The 23,813-nt window shown below is 33.6% G+C and overlaps 1 protein-coding gene across 3 annotated transcripts in view; it reads left to right on the top strand.

Moving 5' to 3' along the window:
- The first annotated feature begins 561 nt into the window (after window positions 1-561).
- Window positions 562-23,813, top strand: part of PPIP5K2 (diphosphoinositol pentakisphosphate kinase 2) — a 68,683-nt gene continuing 45,431 nt past the window's right edge. For 2 of the 3 annotated variants that reach the window (XM_037530107.2, XM_037530102.2), the window contains exons 1-10: window positions 8,762-8,902; window positions 10,352-10,547; window positions 12,977-13,067; window positions 14,525-14,610; window positions 15,643-15,797; window positions 17,299-17,400; window positions 18,582-18,743; window positions 20,187-20,308; window positions 22,108-22,209; window positions 23,700-23,787. In XM_037530107.2, coding sequence (XP_037386004.1) covers window positions 8,789-8,902; window positions 10,352-10,547; window positions 12,977-13,067; window positions 14,525-14,610; window positions 15,643-15,797; window positions 17,299-17,400; window positions 18,582-18,743; window positions 20,187-20,308; window positions 22,108-22,209; window positions 23,700-23,787 — 1,218 coding nt within the window. In that variant the 5' untranslated portion in view covers window positions 8,762-8,788. Of the gene's footprint in view, window positions 1,037-1,790; window positions 1,919-8,515; window positions 8,903-10,351; window positions 10,548-12,976; window positions 13,068-14,524; window positions 14,611-15,642; window positions 15,798-17,298; window positions 17,401-18,581; window positions 18,744-20,186; window positions 20,309-22,107; window positions 22,210-23,699; window positions 23,788-23,813 lie in introns of those variants that run through there. The other variant, XM_037530100.2, reaches the window with a different exon arrangement.

The following is a 23,813-nucleotide window of genomic DNA, read 5'->3' as shown; positions in this document are numbered from 1 at the left end:
GGAACTCCACTTAGAAATTCATTTCTCTATCTTCAAAAACGCTCATTTACGAAAACCCAGTGAGATCAAGAGGGTCGTTTTCCTTTACAAATAGGCGACAAGAGTCTCCCTTGAGCTCGAGTTTCTCCCCGCCGCATATTTTAATTTGGGGCATAAGGTAATACTTCATGCTAAAAGCCCACTTTGACAAAGCAGGGGGGAGAACTGTTTTATGTCAAGTGAGTGGCGCACTCAACTTTCGAAATTTGCTCAGTCTCCGACGCCACTAGTAACTCCGAGGGAACCATTCCCAGAGCGTTTTGGCGGCTTGTTAACCAATTCCTAAGGGCAAGGACCAGCTAGACCTCCAGCCAGACCAGAAGCAGGAAAACGACCATTAACGAAAACTGTTACACACAGCAGGCACCTTCCCAGGCCAGACAACGGAACTCGCCTCTTTTCCGCCCAGCTGGCGCGGGGCGTCGCAACGCCCAAGCAAGGCCCTCCCGCTCCCAGAGCGCCTGCGCAATCTCTACCGCCTCAAACCCTTCCGCAAATGGTTTTGAAATTATTGCCACGTCACGCCTTACTTTAAAAAATCTCTAGGAACGACAAAGCACACTAGAGCGACCACTCACCGAAGTGGCCCTAAAGGCAAGCGACAGGATTTAAGCTTCCTCTCGCGACTTATCTGGTGCTGCCGGAAGCGGAACTCCTCGAGACTAAGCGCTCAGGAGCCCTTGTGGAGCTTCCGTCAGGGAACATCTCGGCGGACCGTTTGACTGTTGCCGGAAATCCTTCCGCCCGGTGCGCTTTCTGTGTGAGACCAAAGCAGGAGGGGAAGAGGCGTGACTCGAGATTCGAGCGATGTAGTAGTGCCTTGCAGCACCTCTCTGTGGCCCTTCTGCTGCACCGACGACGGAAGACTCAAGTCCACGCCGCTGCTGGAGTCTCTCGACTAACACCTCACCCCTTCCCTCAGGACTAAAAGGCAAACCGAGACCTAAATGGGCTTGACTGCTTCCTGCAGCTCGCGTGACAGTCGCAGCCTTGGCAGGTGAGGACTGTGAGACCGAAGGAGAACCCGATACACAGAACCTGGTCGCCCGAATTGGCGACCTCCGCGGGGCAGTGGCTTTGTCTTCTGCTGCGCTCTGCAGAGCCCAGGCACGCGCTCCTACCTGGGGCATGTGCCAGGGCGATAGGCTGCGTGGACGGAGGAGTGACAGTGCAGCCCCGAGGGTGCTTCCGCGCTTTCATTTCCCTCCCTCCGTCTCCTCCCTTGCCTCTTTTTTCATTTCTTGGGCTGGAGAGACCCGAGATATTAGCTCAGCTGAAATAGAACTGGTACTTCAGACCGCGGTCTCGCGCCACTGAAGTGGGCAGCCTCGAGTTTCGGGACTGCTGTGGGCAGAGATGGCTATTTTATTTTTTCATTTTCAGTCTTTCTCGCTCTGCTATTCTCTACCTCCACCCCCACTTCAAAAGAACAAAAAGCCCCATGCGTTGGAGCTTTCCAGAGTGAGGACGGAGGCTGCAGGCCATTCGATTGGAGTGTTGCGCCCTCGCACGCTTTTGAGGGAGAAGGTGGCGAGGGTGATGACCGTAGAATCTCATTCACTGTGCTCTCGACGACTTCCTGGGAGTTTGCGACCTTTGGAGTCCTGTTGGTAATACTTGGCCTTAGCTTGTTGAAAGGCTTAGCAGTGGAAGTAGGAAGCATGGCTGACTTTAGTGCCCAGCATCCTTACTGTACACTTGGATAGGCAGGGTTTTGTTTTTGCTATTGAAATTTAAAGTTTTTGTTTCAGGCTGGTAAGATGACGACAACGGCCAATAACTGAGTTCTTATTTGTTGAGCCAAGTGGTTTTCATATCTAATTCACTCCTTTCAACAATTCCATGAGGCAAATCGGATTATTCTTCTCATTTTACAAAGGTAGGAACGAAGACCCAGAGAAGTTACTTAAATAGCCCTAGAAAACTTTTGCAACTAGTAAACGTTTGAACATGTGTTAGAGAAACAAATTTGTCATGTTCCAAGATCTGTATTCTTAACAATTATAACCGCTGTTTTCTCACCATTATGCCTCGTTGCTTCTAGTTTCTTCACTAGTGTTTTCAGGGTTGAAAGCATTCAATGATTTAAAAAATAAAAAAATATTTGGTGTGCCTACTTACTTCTCTGATGAAAGACAAATATATTCTGTTTTCATGGAGCTGCAGTACTGTGTTGCAAATTTAAGTAGTTCGGAAACCAAAATATTATGCTTACTATAGCATGGATTTGTCTAAAGTGAGTGAGTTAACTAATGTGCAGAAGGTTCAGATTTGTACAATCACAGCTTGCTGTTTAAATTTTAAACTCATATGACTTGTAGGATGGTTGTGCAACTATGTGAGCAATTGATAGAGCATTTATTGATCACCCAAATAAGTGTTATGCACCCATTAAAGACTGGAAATATAAAAATGAGTTCCTTGTTCTTCAGAAGTTCCCACACAAAACTATATATAAAGAGTATTATGGAACTATTTTTATTTAGTGAAGATGATATTGTGGTTATGTAAGAAGGAGATGCATACTAAATTATTTGGGGATTAAATGTCTTGATGTCTACAACTTAACAATGGCACAACGAATTTATGTGTATATGTATGTAAATGTGGTGAAATATTAGTATTTGTTGAGTGTCGTACTGGAAAAATGGCTGTGTATAGTGAACTGTTCTTTCAACTTTTCTGAAAATCTGATTTTTTTTTCTTTATAAAAGGTTTAGGAAAAGCCTAGCACTAATGGAAGCAAATCATTTTATAAGTAGACCCCCAAATGCTGTGGCCCATAAGAGGTGCTAATGTATTTCTGGGAACTGGGTAGAGGTGTGGTAGACTTTCTGGTTGATTATTATAGAAGAAATAGAAACTTTCAAGAATGTTATTCTAAGTGGTGGAAAGGGAAGCTCAGCAAAAAGGTACTGTTCGAAGGTTCAAAGAAGGAAAAAGTCAATATGATGACCCTTGGAATTTGGCTTTTTTTTTTTTTTTTTCTTTGTATAAATGTTAGAAAGGTTGCTAGGTTGCCTAATATAGCTGTAGCAATAGTTCAGTGAATGGAGGCACCTTTTATAACAATGTTTCCACTGAAAAATGCTCTGAGGATTTCAAATTAATTGGTTAGGTGTCTGTAGACAAGTTGAGTAGCAGGAACTGTTGCTCCCATTTCAGCTGATTTGGGGAGCACCGGTTTACTAGTTAATAGCTGGGTTCGTCAGGGAACCTATACAAAGGGCTGCAGTGACAGCTTGGAAAGACTAAATTCAAGTTGTTGGTGGTTTCTGAATACTGCCTGCGGCTGATGGATGAGTCAAGGTGTTATTTTAAGGTTTAGACAGCTTTGTCAAGACTAGTAAAGGTATGACTTTATCTCAGGCAGTGTTCAAGGTAGTCTCAAGCAGTGTAGCAGTAGACTAGAAAAGAGTTCTCCAATAGGAATGGTGGTAAAGAGGAGTTTATATTGTATAACAACTTCATTAGATGGGAGGTAAGTAGGTAACATTCTAAATTGAATTGTTTGTTTGTTTTGTACCAAACTAAATGTGTTCCTAAATTTAGGTCATAGATCTCCTTCTTAGTTATAACAATAGCTAACAAGATATATAAAGAGCCAACATTTACTGAGTGCTTACAGATATGCTAATTATTTTGATGTCTGCATTGTCATTTAATCTTCAAAACAGTCTATGAAATTTATAATCCCATTTTACAGATGGTGGCCAGAGAATTTCAATAACTTGTTTAGGGACATAACTGGCAACTATCAGAACACTTTTTAGCCCAGTTTTGTCTAAGTCAATATGGTTCTTAAAGTGTGATTCCCAGACTAGCAGCATCAGTAGAAAGTCAGTGTATTGATTCTTAGCCTCAGACTTTTTTGTTTATTATTTTAATAAGCCCTCTAGGTGAATCCCATGTATGCTAAAGTTTGAGAACCACTCTTTTGAGTGTGGACACGTTAGTAGCACAGTACTAATTTCAACTTTAAAAATCCAGGATTAAGTAGCATTTGTCTTTTGCATAGATTTAAAGCAATTCCTAAACCTGACTACACATACCCATTTGTTAAAAATCTAGATTCTCCACTTAAGAAATGTTGCTTCAGAAAATTTGTGGCAAGTCTAATAAAGGGTAGTGCCCAGATAAATCTGATCTAGCAGTCCATTACTATTGCTATAGAAGGAATCTTCAAAACAAAGAAAGATTCAACTCTGATTTTTAAATAATGTAATATCTTTAAAACTAAACAGTAGTTGGAATTCAAGATCCAGGATTTACTTTGATCAAAATGCTAAATAATGTAGCACTACTAGATGCTTAAAACTATTTTTAGTGTAGTTTTCAGGGTTTCAAGTGAAATAGCATACTATGAAGAATGTCCTGGATCTTCTCTAATGTCCATAGGATTTCTCATGTACCACATTTGGGGAGGAGAAATAAAAATCGGTTTCATTCCATACTTTTAGTTTTCCAAGAATTTATTAAATACCTGTAATGCTCTGATAGGTAGAGGCCTGAGTTTGCTCTTTGGAGAACACGATGGCCTTTGGTTTAAATAGATCTGGGCTTGGGTTCCATTTAAAACTCATCTGACTGTGTGATCATGTTCAAATTGCTGAGAATTTCTCCTTCAAGTCCTGTTCTATAGTAAAATGATGGACCTACATTTATGTACTTCAATACTTATAAAATGAGAAAAATATCCCAAATCTGAGGATTTCTGTCAAGATTATTGTTACATCACAGAGTTGTAACTATGTGCTTCCTAACAACATTTTTCATGTTACAAAATGCATAGGAATTTAGAGTATTTGTACTGACTAGAGTGTTTCTGAGGGCAATTGGCAGGGCTTAAAGATTGAAATAATCAATTTTGGGCATATTTACAGTTCATTATGGTGTTGAGAGACTCCGAATTAACAAATCAAGTGTCTACCAGGTGTGGTGTTTAATAAAGGCTCTTTCTCTTGAGGCTTATCATATTTTGGAGAGATACATGTAACTGAAGCAGTTAAATAATAAACTTACTGGGTGACCAAAGATCAAGCTGAATGATTCAAAGAAGAAATCTTGAATGTTGTTAAGGAAAGTTTTGTTTAGGAATATTTACTGGCTACTTGAATTGTACTAAGCACCAGGAAGACAAAAATTCTGCTTCATCAGTTTTATGTATTTTCTATCAGGTCTCCTATAATACTCTGTATATAGTACAATCTTATAACGATAGTGAACACGTATGTTTTGTGTGTTTTGTTTATGCTTCCATTGTTGTACCTTCCCTAATCTCTCTCTTTCTTTTTTCTTTTTGAGCAGTACACTGATTCTCAGACTTGTCTGCATGTTGGAATTACCTGGGAAGTCATAAAAGTACTTGGGCCCTACTCACAAATATTCTGATTTAATTGATATAGTGTGGCCTGAACACTGGATTATAAGCATTTTTTAAATGAATAAACGACCTGTGAGATAGGTACAATTTACGGATGAGGACATTGAGGCCTTGAGATGTTAACTAACTTGCTCAAGGTCACACCACTACTGGAGTTAAGAGTCAGACCTAAGTATTTTTGGCTCCAGAACCCTTGCTCTTAACTATTAGTATGTTTATGACATGTCTAAGTATCTCTCATATATTAAAAGAGAATAAACAGGGAAAAAGATCTTCTACTTTATGCTTTTATAAGACCCAATCACTTTGCCTGTGTTTGTTACAAAGTTCTTCAAAAGAGTTGTCAATTTGTATGTCTTGTCCCTGTAGTCCAATCACATTAAATATAATTTAAAATCCTTACTATGTCTTCTCAGTCTTCTATGTGCATCTTAGCCACTTCATTTGGTTTTCTACCATTCTTTCTCTACTTACTTGCTCTGCTCCAGCTACAATGGCCTTCCTTACACTTCCTTGAACATGGAAATAGGCCAAACAGGCATCTGCTTTTAGTCTTTTCTACTTTGTTTCTTGCCTGGAATGCTTTTATCATTAACCCCGTGGCTAGTTTCCTCATTTATTTGAATTTTTTCCCCAAATGTCACTTTGTTAAAGAGGTCTTCATAACGTAGATTTATTTGTTGATTTGTTTCTGTCCAAATGAGTGAGAGAAACATGGTTACAGACCTAAATTCATAATCAAATGTGAGATCTATATCTATGTACTTCAAGCAACTTTGAAGACTGAAACAACTCAACTAAGTGAAGAGAAGGGAGCAGATCAGTTACTAATCTATACTCTTAAAAATATATACAGGATACATGCTTTTTTTCAAAAATAGTTTTCTATTCACACATATGCATGTGTAAAGTACCAAAAATATGAAGATTAATAGGAAATACAAACCCAATACTTATACAACTTGTAACTACAACCAGTAGGTCTGCCACTAGGTCATGAGATTATTGACTTTAAAAATTTTGATTTTATGCATTCCAGACTTTTCACCATGAGCACTAAAATTACAAAGGTTTTAAAAATTAATTTTTAGCTCTGACTGTTAAACAGGATGACTGGTTTTGTTAGAAAATGCCTGATTCAGAAGAAAGTATTTTTTAAAAAAATACCATATGCACACACATAAATATACATATGCATACATATAAGTATATATTCATTGATATACATCTCTTGTTGCCACTTTGAAATGAATACTGAGATATTTATTGTACAATTACGTATTTCTTTTAGTTTTGTTGAAGTGCTATATACATTAGAACAGATTTGACTGTCTCCTAAACTATAAGCTTAAGGAAAAGAGCCATGTTTATGTTGTCAGCCCCCAAAACAGTGCCTTGTCTAATAGGTGAGAAGTGTTTGTTGAATAAATACATTAATTTCAATGAACCGATGAGCGAGCTTTATTCTTTTAAATTTGCATATTAATAGGAAACTTTGTTTTAAAAAACTAAGGTTTATGGAGTGTTTAGTATATTTTTTAATACTTTTTTTAAAAAAATAATTAATTAATTAATTAATTAATACAAGCACTGGGTACAGTCAGAAGTGCAGGAGGGTGAGAGAATTCACCAGAACCAGAGCAGGGAACAGAACAGGCAGACCAATGAAGTACACTGCTGAGGGGAGCAGGGAGCCTGCAGGAGAGGTCTGCGCTCCATGTGGGACAGTCGCCCAGCAGTGGGGGATCGAACCGGTGCTACAGAGGCTGAGGGCAGCTTCGCAGCCTGGCGCTCAATCGCTGCGCCACTGGGGAGGCCCTTTAGTATATTTCAAGCACTTATATTACCTCACTTAGTCTTCACAACATCAGCATGTTAATGATACCTCTTTTTTTAGATAAAGAAACAGACCTAGAGATACTAGCATCAGTTGCTAGTTATGTAGTGACAAATTTAAAGATATTTTTGACTATAGACAACATACTGTTTTTTTTTTTTAATTTTTAATTTTTATTTTTTTGTGGAATTTCTAGGGTGTAGGCCAGAGGTGCAGGGGGTGAGATGATTCACCAGAGAGAGTGGGGTTGAGAGGATTTACCAGAGACAGTGAGGAGCAGAACAGGCAGATTTACTGAAATACACTGCTGAGGGGGGCAGCAGGAGAAACAGGAAAGGTCTGCTGTGCTGTGGGTTAGCGCTCTGGTGGGGGATTGGATTCAGGCCTTAGAGGTGATAATGCTGATACTTAACTATTAGGCGGTCAGGGAGGTACCACTTGCTGTTTTCACAACTGAAATTCTAGGATTGTTTGAGATAGGAGTAGTAAAATTTTAAGAAACCTGAGGATATTGCCATTTGATATAAAGCAGAAGAGTTGAGATCAACCTATACATTGCCATCAAATTTTATAGCAATTGGAAACTTTTTTCCAGCAAATGTTTTATATATAAAACACTGCAAATGAAATAAGAATAAAAGGTATTGATTTATAAAGTGAATTATTTCTGCACTCTTAATTACAATCTATTTAAATTTTACACACTGTAATTACAATTTTTAAGATTAAAAATAAAGCTGACTTGGTAAACTAGTGTTAATATTTCATAACTAACCACCAGTTAAACTAGAATTAGGAATAGGCATCTTGAGTTATGCTTTGTAGTTCAATGTAGTATATTACGCAACTCCTAAGACTATTTGAGGGGCCTCCCCTGGTGATGCATGCGGTTAAGCGCAGTGCTGTGAAGCTGTCATCAGCCTCTGCAGCGCGTGTTGATCCTGGCCTGCCAGTGAGGATGCTACATGGCGCAGCAGACCTCTCCTGTCTCGCCCGCTGCTCCCCTCAGCAGTGTATTTCACTCAGTCTGCCTGTTCTGTTTCCCACTCTGTCTCTGGTGAATCCTCTCACCCTCCGGCACATCTGACCTGTATCCCAGTTCTTGTATGTATGAATAAATAAATCTTTTTTTAAAAAAAAATATTTGATCAAATAATTTCCCATATAAACAGTAATCAGATGAAGCATTTGGTATGTACTTTCTTGAATGTTTTTGAAGTACAGTCTCCAAAATTAATTTTTTCATTGCATTTTAGGTAAAAAGATTGCTGTGTCAACTTACTGAAGCAATAGTCTCACTATCTTCATCTTTTAAACTCCATTAACAGTGAAGCAGTAATATCCAGGAACAAAAGAACATATGCCAACTACCTGTCATCACAATTTCAAGTGATTGTATAAGCAGAAACAAGCTGCAACAGACCTACGTGTCAGCTGGTATCGAAAGAATGCTTTTTTCTGATACTGTTTATTTAAAAGCAGTTTCACTATAGCACATTTAAATTTTATCTATAGCAAATGAAATAAAAATGAGTGAAGCTCCCAGATTCTTTGTCGGGCCTGAAGATACAGAAATAAACCCTGGAAATTATCGACATTTTTTCCACCATACGGAAGAAGATGAGGAGGAGGAAGATGAGTCTGTAAGTTGTTTGCTAAAAGACGAGCAATACAGGATAGACTTTTAAATAATGTGAAGGTGAATTAATATCTTAAATTATGGAGACTTTTTTCACATATAAATTTGTTGGACATATTTTAAACTGAAAAGGCATATTTTGTTTTATGAGTAACTTTGTTGAATAGATGGTGCATGAAAGATACAACTAGACTTCTAAGTTGTTTAATGATGCCCACTGTAGTGTCTTTCAATGATGTGCCTAGCAGAACTCAGGTTTGGGTAGAGGGGTGGCAAAGATAAAGCATAATCAGGGCCATAAATCAAAAGAGTTTCTTGTTAAGTACTTCTAGTGTATATTTGAAGCAGTGTGAAATGTTACTTTGAATATTTTGTTGTCTGGGGAAATAAGGTAGAACATGATAATGAGCCATGATGGGCTTTTGACAGGGAAAGAATTGAATAAGAGAACATAGAAGTATATCAGAGGAGGAAATAGCAGGAGACCCCAGGGAGGTTAGAATTTATAATCTGTTTGATTTATAATGAAATATTAATACCAATTTGAACTAAATTTCAATGAGAGGAGACAATGAAGGAATATATTTCTAGACATGAAGAAGAATAAGAATTTGAATGTTACCCATTTGAATTTATAGATAATAAGAGTAGTAAAGCAGTTTTGGGCACAGATTATGTCATATGAAATATATAAAATATAGAAGGAAGAGAAGAAAGGAAAACTGAACACAACTTTATATGTTTGATAAAACTTTAAGCACTTGAATGCAAAGACCTTAAAATGAATCTTTAATGTTTTGTAAGCCTGTTAGCTACTGATAAGCATTGTGTCTATGTCCTACTTTTTCAGTTTCAGACCAAAACATGGCCTTGGGACTGTAGTGAGGGTGCCAGGGAAGAGCAGCACCAATAAATAGGAATATTGAGTGTGACAATTGGAATGTGGGGGAGCTTTGTTAGCATTCTCCAAAATTTCTTTCCACGTTGTCATTGGTGACCAACTAATATTTACTCAACTTACAAAAGTAGCTCAATTTACCAAGTAGTTTAATATTATATAGCTTTGTAATCAGAAAAACACTGATTTTAGACAAGAGAATTCATAATCTCACCCTAATAGGCCTTCTTACTTGAATTAAATGGATTAGGGCTCATCTTTGCCCCTTTTTTGGTGTGAGGAAGATCAATAAATACTAGATAAAGGAGTATTTGTTTAAGTTGGAACTTGGAACATGTTCTGAAAGTGTTTATGCTTTAAAACTTCTTTGCAGAACTTTGTAGAAAACTTATTTATTTTAATAACAATATAATTTTGAAAAATGCCTTTTTGGCCAATATGTGACTTTTATTGGTTCACCACATGCCTCATCTACTTCTGAAAAAAATTCATGATTAGGTATACTTTGAAATTCTTACTAAGATTAGCCTAATTTTTGTTTCCTCTCTGTTTCAGCCACCAGAAAGGCAGATTGTGGTTGGAATATGTTCCATGGCAAAGAAATCCAAATCTAAACCAATGAAAGAAATTCTTGAACGGATCTCCTTATTTAAATATATCACAGTCGTAGTATTTGAAGAGGAAGTTATTTTGAATGAACCAGTGGAAAACTGGCCTTTATGTGATTGTCTTATTTCTTTCCATTCTAAAGGTAATAGAGAATGGGGAGGGAAACCTCATTTATCCTCTCTGATTATAAAATGAATACATAGTAACTGTGGAATATTAAATGAGACAGAAACAGAAAATTAAATTTGCCAACTCTCTCAGAAGGCCGATAGTAACCTTTTGATTTGTTGCTTTCTGGTCTTCTGTGTGTTTTTTCAAAAGATTAGTGTTATGCCATACATGTAATTTTGTGTGTAATTTTTTTACTAATTATATCAAGAGGTTTTTTTTTCCATTCATATAGTGCTTCATGGTGTCATTGTATACCATTATATATGACTGTTCTATAACATATTTAGCCAGTGTCCAAACAATTAAATGGCTTTTCATTTTTACTATTAAAAATAAGGTTGTGATAAAGTGCTTTGAATGTATAACTGTTTTTGCATTTCTAAGTTTCTTGGGGTAAATTTTTGAATTATTAAATATTTTAAGTCTTAATGCATTTGCCACAAAGAAAACCATCTGTCGTTCCTCATATACACATTCATACTTTATTTCTTAAGAATATAATATTTGAATTTTAGATCTTACTTGCTATCTTTTATAAATCAAACTGAAAAATTAAGTAAGCTTATGTATTACCTCATAGTAAAGTCTACTAATCAAAATTATGGTATATATCTGAAATCCAAAAACAACCCATGAAGTAAGTGAATTTCCCCCTAAGAACTATATAAAATACGTGCTTTCATTTATAAAGATATTCATATTAGCTCATTTCTCATTACCAGAATATATAGTATTAAATTCTCAACTTAATTAAGTGATCAAAATGAATCTCCTTTAGCACAAAAGAGATGGGACATGATTGAGACTTTTTGTATTCCCATAGCCTATACGGAATTTCAGTATTTCTTAGATAATCCAAGGTCCTGGTCCTCTTTACAAATGGCATTCCCTCATTTTAGAGAATCTTAAAATTTGCTTATCCCAGAGGGTAAGGTATTCTTCGCTTACTATCACATATTCTTCCTACAAAAGCAATTTGCTTGGAAAACTAGGTACTGTTTAAAGTCATGTTTCATAAGCTGTCTCTTGGTATGAAAAAAGCTCCTCTCACAACTACAGGAAAAAAAGTCAGGCAACTGACTATGTGGAAGTTTCCTATTTGCTGAATTCTGTTAGGCTTCAAAGCATAGACTTTGAGATATCTTTACAAGTGATGAATTCTGAGAATCCTTATAAAACTTGAAGTGTTTGTAGCTTGTGGCCAAGTGACTCTTAGTATAGAGTACCTGTATTTAAATCTTAAAAATGATAATAAATTTAGGAGTAAATCTTCAACTGACTTGTAGTTTTTTTTTTTTTTTTTTTTTTTTTTACCTCAATGTGCTTTAATACTTCCTCCTGCTACTTTCTAATCTGATAATGCTGCAAACTATAGTGTCTTCACAGGTATATTGTAAAATACTATAGTTTAATGCTGAAGTTATTTATACTTGCTGATTTTTAACCTTTTCCTTAGATAAGATACTCACTAGAATATTGTCATTTAAAGAATAAAAATAGTTTACATTTATTGGGCATATAATTTATGCTCATAAATATATAAATTATATATTAATATATAAATATAAATTACAAATAATATAAAATATAAATTATATGCTCAATAAATTATACCAGATTATACCAGATATTATGGCAAGTGTTTATATATACATTCTTTTATTTAATACTTTAAAAACCCTACTAGGTAAAACTGGCGTAATACCCATTTATAGTCTGGAATTAGAGGCATGTTAAATAAATTTGTCCAATTTCTTGTAGTTGGTGTGAAATGGAACCAGGACTTGAACTCTGCTTCATGTTCTTTTGTAATTTCCTGCCTGTTTTAATAATCTGTATTGATGGTTAAAATTGGAAACATTCCATGTCAATACAAAATATAATCATTAAAATTCTTTAGATATTTGTTAGGCCTTCATATATTTTATTATATTTTTTGAGTTTATTATATATGAATTTTTATTAAAGATGTGTAGTTTCTTTGAATTATCAGCTAATTTATATGTTTATCTTATGTGAGAAGAAGAGTGCTTATATATACTTTTACAAAAAATTACCAGGTGATTGTGATATACTTATTTATATTTAAATTTCTGTTGGCATATAAAGTATTCTGTCAGGTGATTTTGGGTAATCAGGCATTAACTACTTGTCAGTGTTCTAAATTTAGTAATGTAACCACTGGCTTGTTGTGCCTTATCAAAGTAACTAGGAAACAGTAAGATTTATTTAACAGTATAAGTTAAATCAAATTCTGTATTCCTGGCCTTATACTGAAAACATTTATAGTCGTAATGGAATTAATCTTTTATGGGAAGTGGCATAAATTCAGATTGATAAGTTATAAATCTCACCTTATTTTAAGATTGTACAGAATATGTTAATAATATGTGTTCTTAGGATTTCCACTGGACAAAGCAGTTGCCTATGCAAAACTCAGGAATCCATTTGTAATCAATGACTTGAATATGCAGTATCTCATACAAGATAGGTGAGTGGTGAAGTTGACTGTATTAAGACAAGGAAAATTAATTTACTATTTTAAACTGACATGGCTTTAGTGTTTTTACATTTTTCATGGTATTCTTGAAATAGTGCTTAGATCTTACAATTATATCCAATTTTACAGATGAAGAAATTTGAAAATTAGGGAGATCAATTAATTTGCTCATAGTCACAAATAATTCCACAAGTAGTAGGATGAGGACTTAAACTAGGTTTAATTTCTTGACCCTATTAAACCAATGAAAAAATTTTAATGTGACTGAAAATAAAATTAGGATTTTACTCATTTTTAACTGGATTTTTTAAAAAGGAAAAGTGTAACCATTTTGCAAAATAGTTCATTCTAGATCTAAGCATTCATTTAATAAGCCAAATAGCATGGATTTCTAAGAAAAAATTATACAATAATGAATGTATTTATTTCATTTAATTGAATTTCATTTTGAAGACTATATTCTTTTCACCAGAATTCTATTTTGTTTTATTTATTTATTTAAATCTTTTTTTCTTTAATATTTATTTATGTATGCATATAAGAGCTGGGGTGCAGGCCAGAGATTGGGGGGTGGGGTGAGAGGATTCACCAGAGACAGAGTACGGAGCAGAACAGGTGGATTCCCTGAAATACACTGCTGAGGGGAGCAGCTGGCGAGACAGGAGAGTTCTGCTGTGCCATGTGGGTTAGCTCCCTGGCTGGGGGGCAAACTCTTGCTATAGTAGTTGCAGATAGCTTCATAGTGCTGAGACTTAACCCCTTGTGCCACCAGGCAGGTCCCCTCTATTTTGTTTTATAATGGTATTATAATATGAGTTTATTTATATGAAAATACTTGAGAAACAGGACCCTGTATTTTTTTCTATTCTTATTTTTTTCTATTCTTCCGTATAGTTATATTATTAAGTTCTAAAATTTTCCTAGGTTGACATAGTTATATATTTATGTATTTAAATGTAAATATATACACACATAAAAGTTCATAAGAAAGGTTTAAACCTGCCCCTACTTATTTAATAGAAAGCAATACATAACATAAAACCACATTTTACAAAAGGATCACTTTTCATTTATAATACTTAAACATGTTCATGTGTCATTAGGTATTAAGTATAAAGCTTTAATGATTAGGTCATATTTTGGTTTGCGATATAATTACTTCATTTAACCATTACTTTTTACATACTTAAATTCCCAATTTTAAAAAATAACATTTTAACATGTCACAAAATTATTATGCGTGCATTTTGTGCTAATTGCTGTGTATTTTCTAAGAATCATTTTTTCATTATACATTGAAATGACACATTTATTTACTTAAAAAAATCAAGACTTGAATCGATGTATTTTGAGTAGTAGAATAGTAATGTACTTTAAGAACAACACAATAATACAGTCATTGTGAAGGATAGCAATAATATCATAAAGATGATTCCCTTTTTCCTCAGGAGAGAAGTATATAGTATTCTTCAAGCTGAAGGTATTTTACTTCCCCGCTACGCAATTTTGAACCGTGATCCAAATAATCCCAAAGGTAAGAGTAAGATTTTTCAGCAGAGTGACAGATTTTACCTCTGTCACTCAACATACTTTAAAAACCATTTAAACTATTCAAGTGGTGGGAATTTAAAGAACTCATAGTATTCTGTTCATTTTTTTCCCCTAATGATCCAAATAAATAAACATTATATTCAGTTAAAATGTCACACTATGAGCTAAAAGACTAATAATTTAGGAGTTGTATATCTTGCTTTGGTTTACATTTGTTATATCTCTGAGAATCACTTATTACGTACTTAATAAAAACTTGTATTGATTACAGTGATTCATCTATGACTGTTGAATTAACTATTGGAAACTTCATGTTAGGGTGCTACAGTTAAATTTTTAATGTCTAGAAATATTGATATATTACTATTAATATTTTGAAGCACCTTTTGCTTCATTTTCATGGTTATCTTAAACACAATTTATATGCTCTGTATAAATTAATGTAAAAATGCAAGATAAATGTTTTACCTATTTTAAGATTTAATATTTAGATAACAGTATGTGGAGGAATTTTGATGACTTTCTTGTATCTTAAAGTAGTTTTTACTAAAAATCACACATAATTTTTATTGTCTATAACATAGAACTTTTCTTGTTTCTATAGGGTAAAAAATTAACTTTCATTGTTTACTCTGCGTATAAGTAACTTTTCTAACTTAAGTAATTTCATGTTTTGTGAATTTTGGGTATGAATGATCATGTTTTTCAGAAGTTAATAGCTTCCTGGAATTATTTCTCAATCTTTTCTTGTTGGCATAATTTCATACCTAACATTGAATTCTGTGGTATGATGGGGTGAAATGGCAGATCCAAGTGATTTTGAAGAACAAAATGCCATATTGCATATATTATAAATGCTAATATATATTGCTTGCATTAACATTTTTAATTAAAAACAAAAGAGTATATCATCCAGGCTTACTTTTTTTTGTAATCTCTAGTTAAGTAAATAACAATAATATATGTAGATAATATTCAATATGTAATTTTTCTGTCTGTTATATTTGATTGATAGAATGCAATCTGATTGAAGGAGAAGATCATGTAGAAGTAAATGGGGAAGTTTTCCAAAAGCCATTTGTAGAAAAACCAGTCAGTGCAGAAGATCACAATGTTTACATTTATTATCCAACCTCTGCCGGTGGTGGAAGTCAAAGACTTTTTCGAAAGGTGAGCCTTTATTATCGTAGTGAATACTCTTATTCATACCTTGTGAAGTTTTACTAAAAGAGATCAAGTGTTTAATAAAACTGATTAAAAAGTATGTAAACTTTAAATATAAATCAATAAATACTTTGCTATAAAAACTAGAATCTTTTCAGCTATTTAATATTGCTTACGCAAATTCCCACCTACAAAATTTCAAGGGAATCACTTATTTTTGTTTTAATTTCTATTTATATATTTGTCAACAAGAAAAATACAGGTAAAATTAGCAGTCTTAGATAAATGGCACAAAAATGGGTAGTTCTTAGAAAAAAGTAATGTCAATAACTTTTAAATACATGAAAGTATATTCAGAACTTTATCCATAAAAACTTAAGTGCAGATCAAATCTAAAAGATGATGGTGTTGAATTACTTTTTGGATGGGCAGAAATCAGAAAGGTTGAGGTAGTTGGAAAACAAGCAAACCCAAACATTTTTAGCAGGTAGACAAATTAGTGTAGCCATTTAGTAATATATCAGGATTTAAAATCCACATATATTTATAATCAATCATAGAAATGGAAATTGCAAAGTAGGAACACAATGCTATATACTGTTTTATATCCATTAGAGTGGAGAATACTAAAACTAATAACAATACCAAATATAGACAAAGATGTAGAGCAGTGGGAACTGATAAATTGCTGGAGACACTCTAAATTGTTAAGACAATTTATAAAAGATGTTGGCATTATGTAAATTGGATATGAGCATAGTCTATCAACCAGCAATTCCACTTTTCTAGTGTATACTTTAGAAAACTTGCATACGTTTATGAGGATGTGAGAATATTTGAAGCAACATTATTCTAACTAAAATTTAGAAAGCAACTTAAATTTATACCTTCATAGGAGAATGAAATATGGTATATTTATATAGTGGAAATTTTGCAGTTGCAAATTCTTTTATTTGTTTGTTTGTTTGTTTGTTTATTTATACAAGCACTGTGTATAGTCAGAAGCACGGGAGGGTGAGAGAATTCACCAGAGCGGGAAACAGAACAGGCAGACTGACAAAGTACATTGCTGAGGGGAGCAGTGGGCGCAGCAGGAGAGATCTGCTCGCCATGTGGGACCCTTGCCGGAGGCCGGGGATAGTGCCAGTGCTGCAGAGGCTGAGGGCAGCTTCGCAGCCCAGCGCTCAACTGCTGCACCACCAGGGGAGGCCCATGCAGTTGCAAATTCTATAGCAGTGAAAATGAACAAACATGCAAGGATATTGTTGACTCTTAGAAACATAAAATTCAATTTAAATAAATAACTATTTTTACACTGTTTAACTTATGTATAAGTTACAATTATAGCAAAAATTATGTGGTGTCAACTACTTCGTAAATTTTGTTAAATATTTGTGAATTAAAAAATTTCTACCTGAGATGGAAATAGATGGTAAAGAGATTATATTATATAAATTGAGGGGAGTATTTTAGTTTTTATTTTAATGTACATTCTTTTTGTTTCCAGATTGGTAGTAGAAGTAGCGTTTACTCTCCAGAAAGCAATGTACGAAAAACGGGCTCATATATATATGAAGAGTTTATGCCCACAGATGGTACTGATGTTAAGGTAGGATTGAGCAAAGTATATTTTAATGGTGTACTTAGAGTTTACTAGCGGTTGCAGAAAAAGTATTACATTTAAATTAGCTACCGCTAACTTCTAGATATCTTTCTTTTTGAATAGGAAATACCTGTTTTGTATATGCACCCTTTGGTAGTCTGAAGCCTTTGTATTTTTTTTTTTTTAAAGAATAATGATCTTAAATACTTACAACAGTGTGTATAGGATTAGAAAATAAGCAAATTTTGTTGAGGTATAATTATCAAAATATTTAAAAACTTACAATGTGTCTACTTCTTTAAAAGGCTATTAAATAATAAAATACAGTGGCTAGTGGTTTAATATGTTCCACATTTCTGAGCATTGATCAATGTTTTGAGATCTATGACAACTGTAATATGATAGATATAAAACTAATGTGATATAAAATATGTGTGATTTCTATTGGTAACAAATAAGATATTAATTTCTTTATCTTCAGCCAAGTCTCTCTCTAACCAGAATGTTCTTTCTAAAGTGTAGACCCAGAAATAAACGTCTCTTAAAAATCTCTAGTGACTCATCATTGACCACAGGAAATAATCAGATTCATGAGGCTGACTGGCATACAAGACATTTTACAGTCTGCCATATGAACCTTATTTCTTATAATAGAAACCATACCACATGAACAGAAAATATACCAAATAACTTGCTCTTCTACAGATGCCATGCTATTTTATGCCTCTGACCCCTGTCTGTGTTTATTATCTTTGTTTAGAGTACCTTTCCCTCTCGTTTCAGCCTTTAAATTTATGCTGTTCCCCCCGCCCCTTTTTATCTTTCTTTTAGAGTTACTTCTTTCTATAATTCTCTGATAGTTATTTGTACTTCTCCTTTGTTAAACTAAAACAATTTGAGGAAACACTACATATATTCTCATGTTCCCTCAAAAGGGTAGGATAATTGTTTTCTGTAGAAAATAGAACTTCACTTCACCAGTTTGCCATATAATTAGAATTTTTTCCAATGTATTGAAAATTTTGGAATATAAAATAGGAAGCTGTGGCTATATAGTAGTTTGGAGACTGAAGTATCCTGTGTTATTTTTTCTTTGAGTTTGTTGTCTGCTGATTCTATATAAACATATATATATAAATATATAATGCATATATAAGTATATATATACACATTAACCTTTGTGAAAGGTTTATACAGTGGGCCCAGATTATGCCCATGCTGAAGCTCGAAAATCTCCAGCACTCGATGGCAAGGTGGAACGAGATAGTGAAGGAAAAGAAGTAAGATACCCTGTTATTCTCAATGCACGAGAGAAATTAATTGCTTGGAAAGTGTGCCTTGCATTTAAGGTAAGCCCTTAATGTTATACATGTCATATAGACCATTGTAAAAGAAACTCCAAATTTATTTTTCAAATAAAAGAGGTGTTATATGGGCTTATAATTGGGGAAGTAAGCTATACATGTAAGAGTGGTACATGAACCGATAATACATTTTTCAAGGGTTCTTATAGTACCATAATAAAAATGTCTTGTAAATGAAGATCTCTGTTTCTTAATATTCTTTCTGTATTATAAATAGAGCACTTTTGTCAATTTATTCAGTTATTAAAAATCCAGGGGAAAAGGTACCTAAAAACGGTTTAGTTTACCAGTAATTAGGAGTATTGTTTAATTTATTAAAAACAACAGGTTATAGGTATTGTTTATTCAAGCAACTAGAAACCAGAGACACACTGGGGTGGGGAGAGGGAGTAGGATCAAAACAAGGGGGATGGGAATTGTATGGGGACTATAACCAAGATGACAATGCATACATTATGCAAAAATGAAAAATGATGTAAAAAGTATATAAAGTAAAAAAAAGAAAAAGAGTATTGTTTATTCATAGAATTGATAAATGTTATTTTTTTGTTGTTCATTAAAAAAATGTCCTGAATAGTCTTCTAGCTTGGTAATTGATACTTTAACCAAATATATGGTGAAAATAATGTAAATACATTTCATAAAACTTTTTTGTTTGATATTTGAATAATTCTCTCAATTAATACTTTTAGGCTTTTGTACTACAATATAGTAAAGTTACAAGAATAAACAGTACAACATGCATCTACTAAAAAATAAATTCTACCTTTTTTGAAGACCTGCCTTCGATATGTAGCTTAAAGACAAGTATATTACTAACTTCATACAAATCATTTGAATTTTTTAATAAGGTTCCAAAATCACATATTCATGTGAATTTGATGACTTTATTATGAAATGTAGAAGACCAGAAAGTCTTGTATCCTGAGAAAGACATTTATACCTTTCAATCATTTTCATCTCCAAGATAAATTTATTTCAGATGCTCACAAGTACATAGTTGTCAGGATAAAAGATTCATAGAGATAATTGGGCATTTTATCTAGGTTATGTCTTTAAAACTGTTTTTCCCCCTTTTTTTAGATTAAAGTGATGTACTTTCTGATAACACAAAACTTTCAAGACCTTTAAAAACACTTTTTCAAATTAAAATGTTAACTGAAGAACTTTATATCATGTGTTTTTTTTTGCCAGTTTAATCCTATAAGATTATTGCTCTAAATCTACTTTGTGGTAAAGAACTGTAATCACCAAGTAGCATGTGTTATGTATCATCAGATTACTCATATTACAGATAATATCTCACATTTTTTACTTACTATGAAGTGAACTGATATACTTTTATACAAATTTGATGTGTTCTATTAAAACTGGAAACTGAATCTTAATTCAAATGGGACTTTAAAGTTTATCACTTATTTTAAATAGCAAACAGTTTGTGGCTTTGATTTATTACGAGCCAATGGACAGTCCTATGTCTGTGATGTCAATGGCTTCAGTTTTGTGAAAAATTCCATGAAGTATTATGATGATTGTGCAAAAATACTTGGGTAAGAATTTTTTTCTTTGTATTTTTTCCTCTTATTTTGTTACCAAAAGAAAAAATACTTGCAAACATCATTTTTTATATTAAGGTTTTGTGAGCTCTCTAGAGTAAAAATTGGTGTTCATAAAATGACATCCCCAAAGACCATGCCAAATCCTGAGTTTTACTTTGGTTATCAAAGACTAATTTATAACCACAATACATAAAGGGTTAAAGTTATTTTAACTTTATAGATTTAGAAATAATGTTGATTATTGATCAAAATAGCTAATTTACTAGATTACCATGTTCCTCAGGTTTTTGCTATTATTATTATTGTTATTTTTTTAAAGATTTATTTATTTATGCATACAAGAACTTGAGTACAGGCCAGAGGTGTGTCGGGGGGGGGGTCAGTGAGAGGATTTACCAGAGACAGTGGGGAACAGAACAGGCAGATCTACTGAAATACACTGCTGAGGGGAGCAGCAGGGCAAGTCAGGACAGGTCTGCTGCACCATGTGGGTAACTCCCTGGCCTGGAATCGAACTCGTGCTGCAGTGGCTGCAGATAGCTTCACAGGTTGCATCTTAACCCCTTGCGCCACCAGGGAGGCCCAGTGTTTCATTCTCTTAATAGCACAAAATTAACAACTCTGAGACAAATAATCAGAGTAAAATAGATATATTCAAAATTCAAAATTTTTTTGAATAATGCTACTTTCTTCAAGGGTATGTTACTTAAAATTAATCTCATGAGGTTATCAAGTGAATGCAAAAAAGATATTTATAGAAATACCATTTTATATTATTTGTCCTATTTTCATGTAACTTAATTTATAAGACTCTGAAGATGAACTTTTTTAATGCAGTTCAAAGAATATATGGCAAAGACATAAGAAATACTTTAAAATGTATATTATTATCAGCTTTTATAATATATTTCAAAAAATTTGTGAACTTATTCTTGAAATTTGTAGCAGTTTACTAAATTTTAGCATAAAAGATAAATTTAAACAAAACAAAAATATAATTACTTAAACATGTTGTCATGATTCATTCTTTAGTAACACATGTATGATAGAGGTTTGTTAAAAAAGAACATGTATTTATAAATAGGTATTGAGGTAGCTGGTAAGAAATGGTTAGTGACCTTACAGATAGTAAGAACGTAAAGACAATCTGGAATTTTAGAATGTATGTAAATAGAAATGATGCAATTATAAAAAAGAAGTGCCAAATTATATTGATTTATTTGCATCTACTGTGGCTTTTTTTAATAAATTTTTTTAAAGATTTATTTATTTATACAAGCACTGGGGTACAGGCCAGAGGCAGGGGAGGGTGAGAGAATCCACCAGAGACAGAGCAGGGAGCAGAACAGCAGAAGGACCCAAATACACTGCGGAGGGGAGCAGTGGGCGTGACAGGAGAGGTCTGCCAGGCCATGCGGGAATCTCCCTGGCCAACTGGGAATCGAACCAGCACCACGGAGGTTGCGGACAGCCTCACAGCGCTGCACTCAACCCGCTGCGCCCAACCCGCTGTGCCACTGGGGAGGCCTGGCTTTTGTTTTTTAAAACAAATAAGTAAATAATTCCAAAATCACGAAATCCCATTAGTGTATTTTAATATAGTAATTTAGAACTGTTGAAATAATTTTTCTTAAGCATAATTGATTCTTTGAGTCCAATTTTAAGTAATATAGTCACATGATCATTAAATAGTTTGACTTTAACTTCTGTGTTTTTATCATTTGTCATTAAATGCCTAGTTTTGTCTTAAGATGAACTGATTTTTTATTTTTCATTTCTTTTTGTCTCAGCAATATTGTAATGCGAGAGCTTGCTCCACAATTTCATATCCCCTGGTCAATACCCTTAGAAGCTGAAGATATCCCAATTGTACCAACTACATCTGGAACTATGTAAGTTTGAGTATCTTCAGTTAGAAACTTTGAGTTTTCCTTGTCATTCTGTTCATTGCACTAAAGATTACATTTCTTTTTCTTTTTTTGATTGAGGTATAATTGACATCTATGTTGTATTTGTTTCAGTTATATAACATTGATATAATATTTCTGTATTTTGTGAAATGATTTTAATAAGTCTAGTTAACATAGTTAGGAATTTTTTTTGTGTGTGTGATGAAGATTTTAAGATCTACTCTCTTACCAGCTTTCAAATACGCAGTATATATTATTATTAACTATAGTTACCATGCTGCATATTGCATCCTCAAGACTTCATTTTATAATTGGACATTATACCTTTTGATACTTTTTACCCATTTTGTCTACCTTGTACCTCCCACTCCTGGCAACCATCAGTATGTTCTCTGAGTCTATGAACTTGGTAGTTTTGTTTTTTGTTTTGTTTTAAAATTCCATATATAAAGTTCATATGGTTTTTGTCATTCTCTGATTTATTTCACTTAGCCTAATGCCCATAAGTTCTATCCATGTTGTCACAAATTGTAAAATTTCATTCTTTTTATATGTCTGAATAACATACAATTGTACATATGTGCCACATTTTTTGAATCCCTTCATTGACCTATGAACTCTTAGGTTATTTCAATATTTTTGCTATTGTAAAATGCTACAGTGAACATATGAGTCGCATATTTTTTTCAAGTTTGTGTTTTCATTTTCTTTGGATAAATCTTTGTATTGTTATGAAGAATGTCCTGAAAAATGCTTGTTAAATTATATTAAACTATAAAAAAGAAGGAAGGGCCAATAGGCATGTTACTTATAGGTTCATATAGTGAATGATCATACAGTTCTGGTGCTCTTAGCATTTAAAAAAATTATATAGTTATATTTTGAAGTAAATTAATTAGATCAAAGCATCTTTATAATAATCTGCTAGAGAAAGTTATTTCCTATTACTTACCTGTTACTTAGGCAAATTTTGTTTTATGCCTCAGTTTGACAAACTAAATTATTTCTCTTAAACTAAGCATTCTTCCTAAGATAGTTGCATCTTCCAGTAAGTTGAGTTTGTAATACTAGTTTTTTCGTAATGGGCAGAATAAGTACTATTGCTATTAAGAAAAGCTTTATTTTATTTTGATTTAATGAAATCTCAGTCTGTAGTGGCTTATGCTGTATAGGAGATAGTTAATAAAGTTCTGGATTGCTGTCCATTTTACTTTTATCCCAGAGTTAGCATAGTTAGAAATCTATAGAGGTAGCAGATATTACACAACTTAATATCACTCTTCCTCTAGCTTCTAAATGAATTTCTTTTAGGATTTGATTTGTAAATTTAAGACTGGTTGTTGTTAATACTGTTCTTCATAGGAAAGATGTTGAAATGGAAGTTGTCTCTAATAGTTATTAGTATGAATTATAAAACAAAAATTTTTGTTAGAAATTGAGAATCTTTTTTTTTTTTTTTTTTTTAATTTTAGGATGGAACTTAGATGTGTCATTGCTGTCATACGTCATGGAGATCGAACACCAAAACAGAAAATGAAAATGGAAGTGAGGCATCAAAAGTATGTTTTAGGAGGAATAATTTTATA

This window comes from Talpa occidentalis, unplaced genomic scaffold (assembly GCF_014898055.3).
Source record: "Talpa occidentalis isolate TD23 unplaced genomic scaffold, MPIMG_talOcc4v2.1 talOcc4.6, whole genome shotgun sequence".
NCBI classification, from domain to species: domain Eukaryota; kingdom Metazoa; phylum Chordata; class Mammalia; order Eulipotyphla; family Talpidae; genus Talpa; species Talpa occidentalis.
Note: the sequence above shows the minus strand (reverse complement) of the source record. Positions and strands in the feature narration are given on the sequence as shown.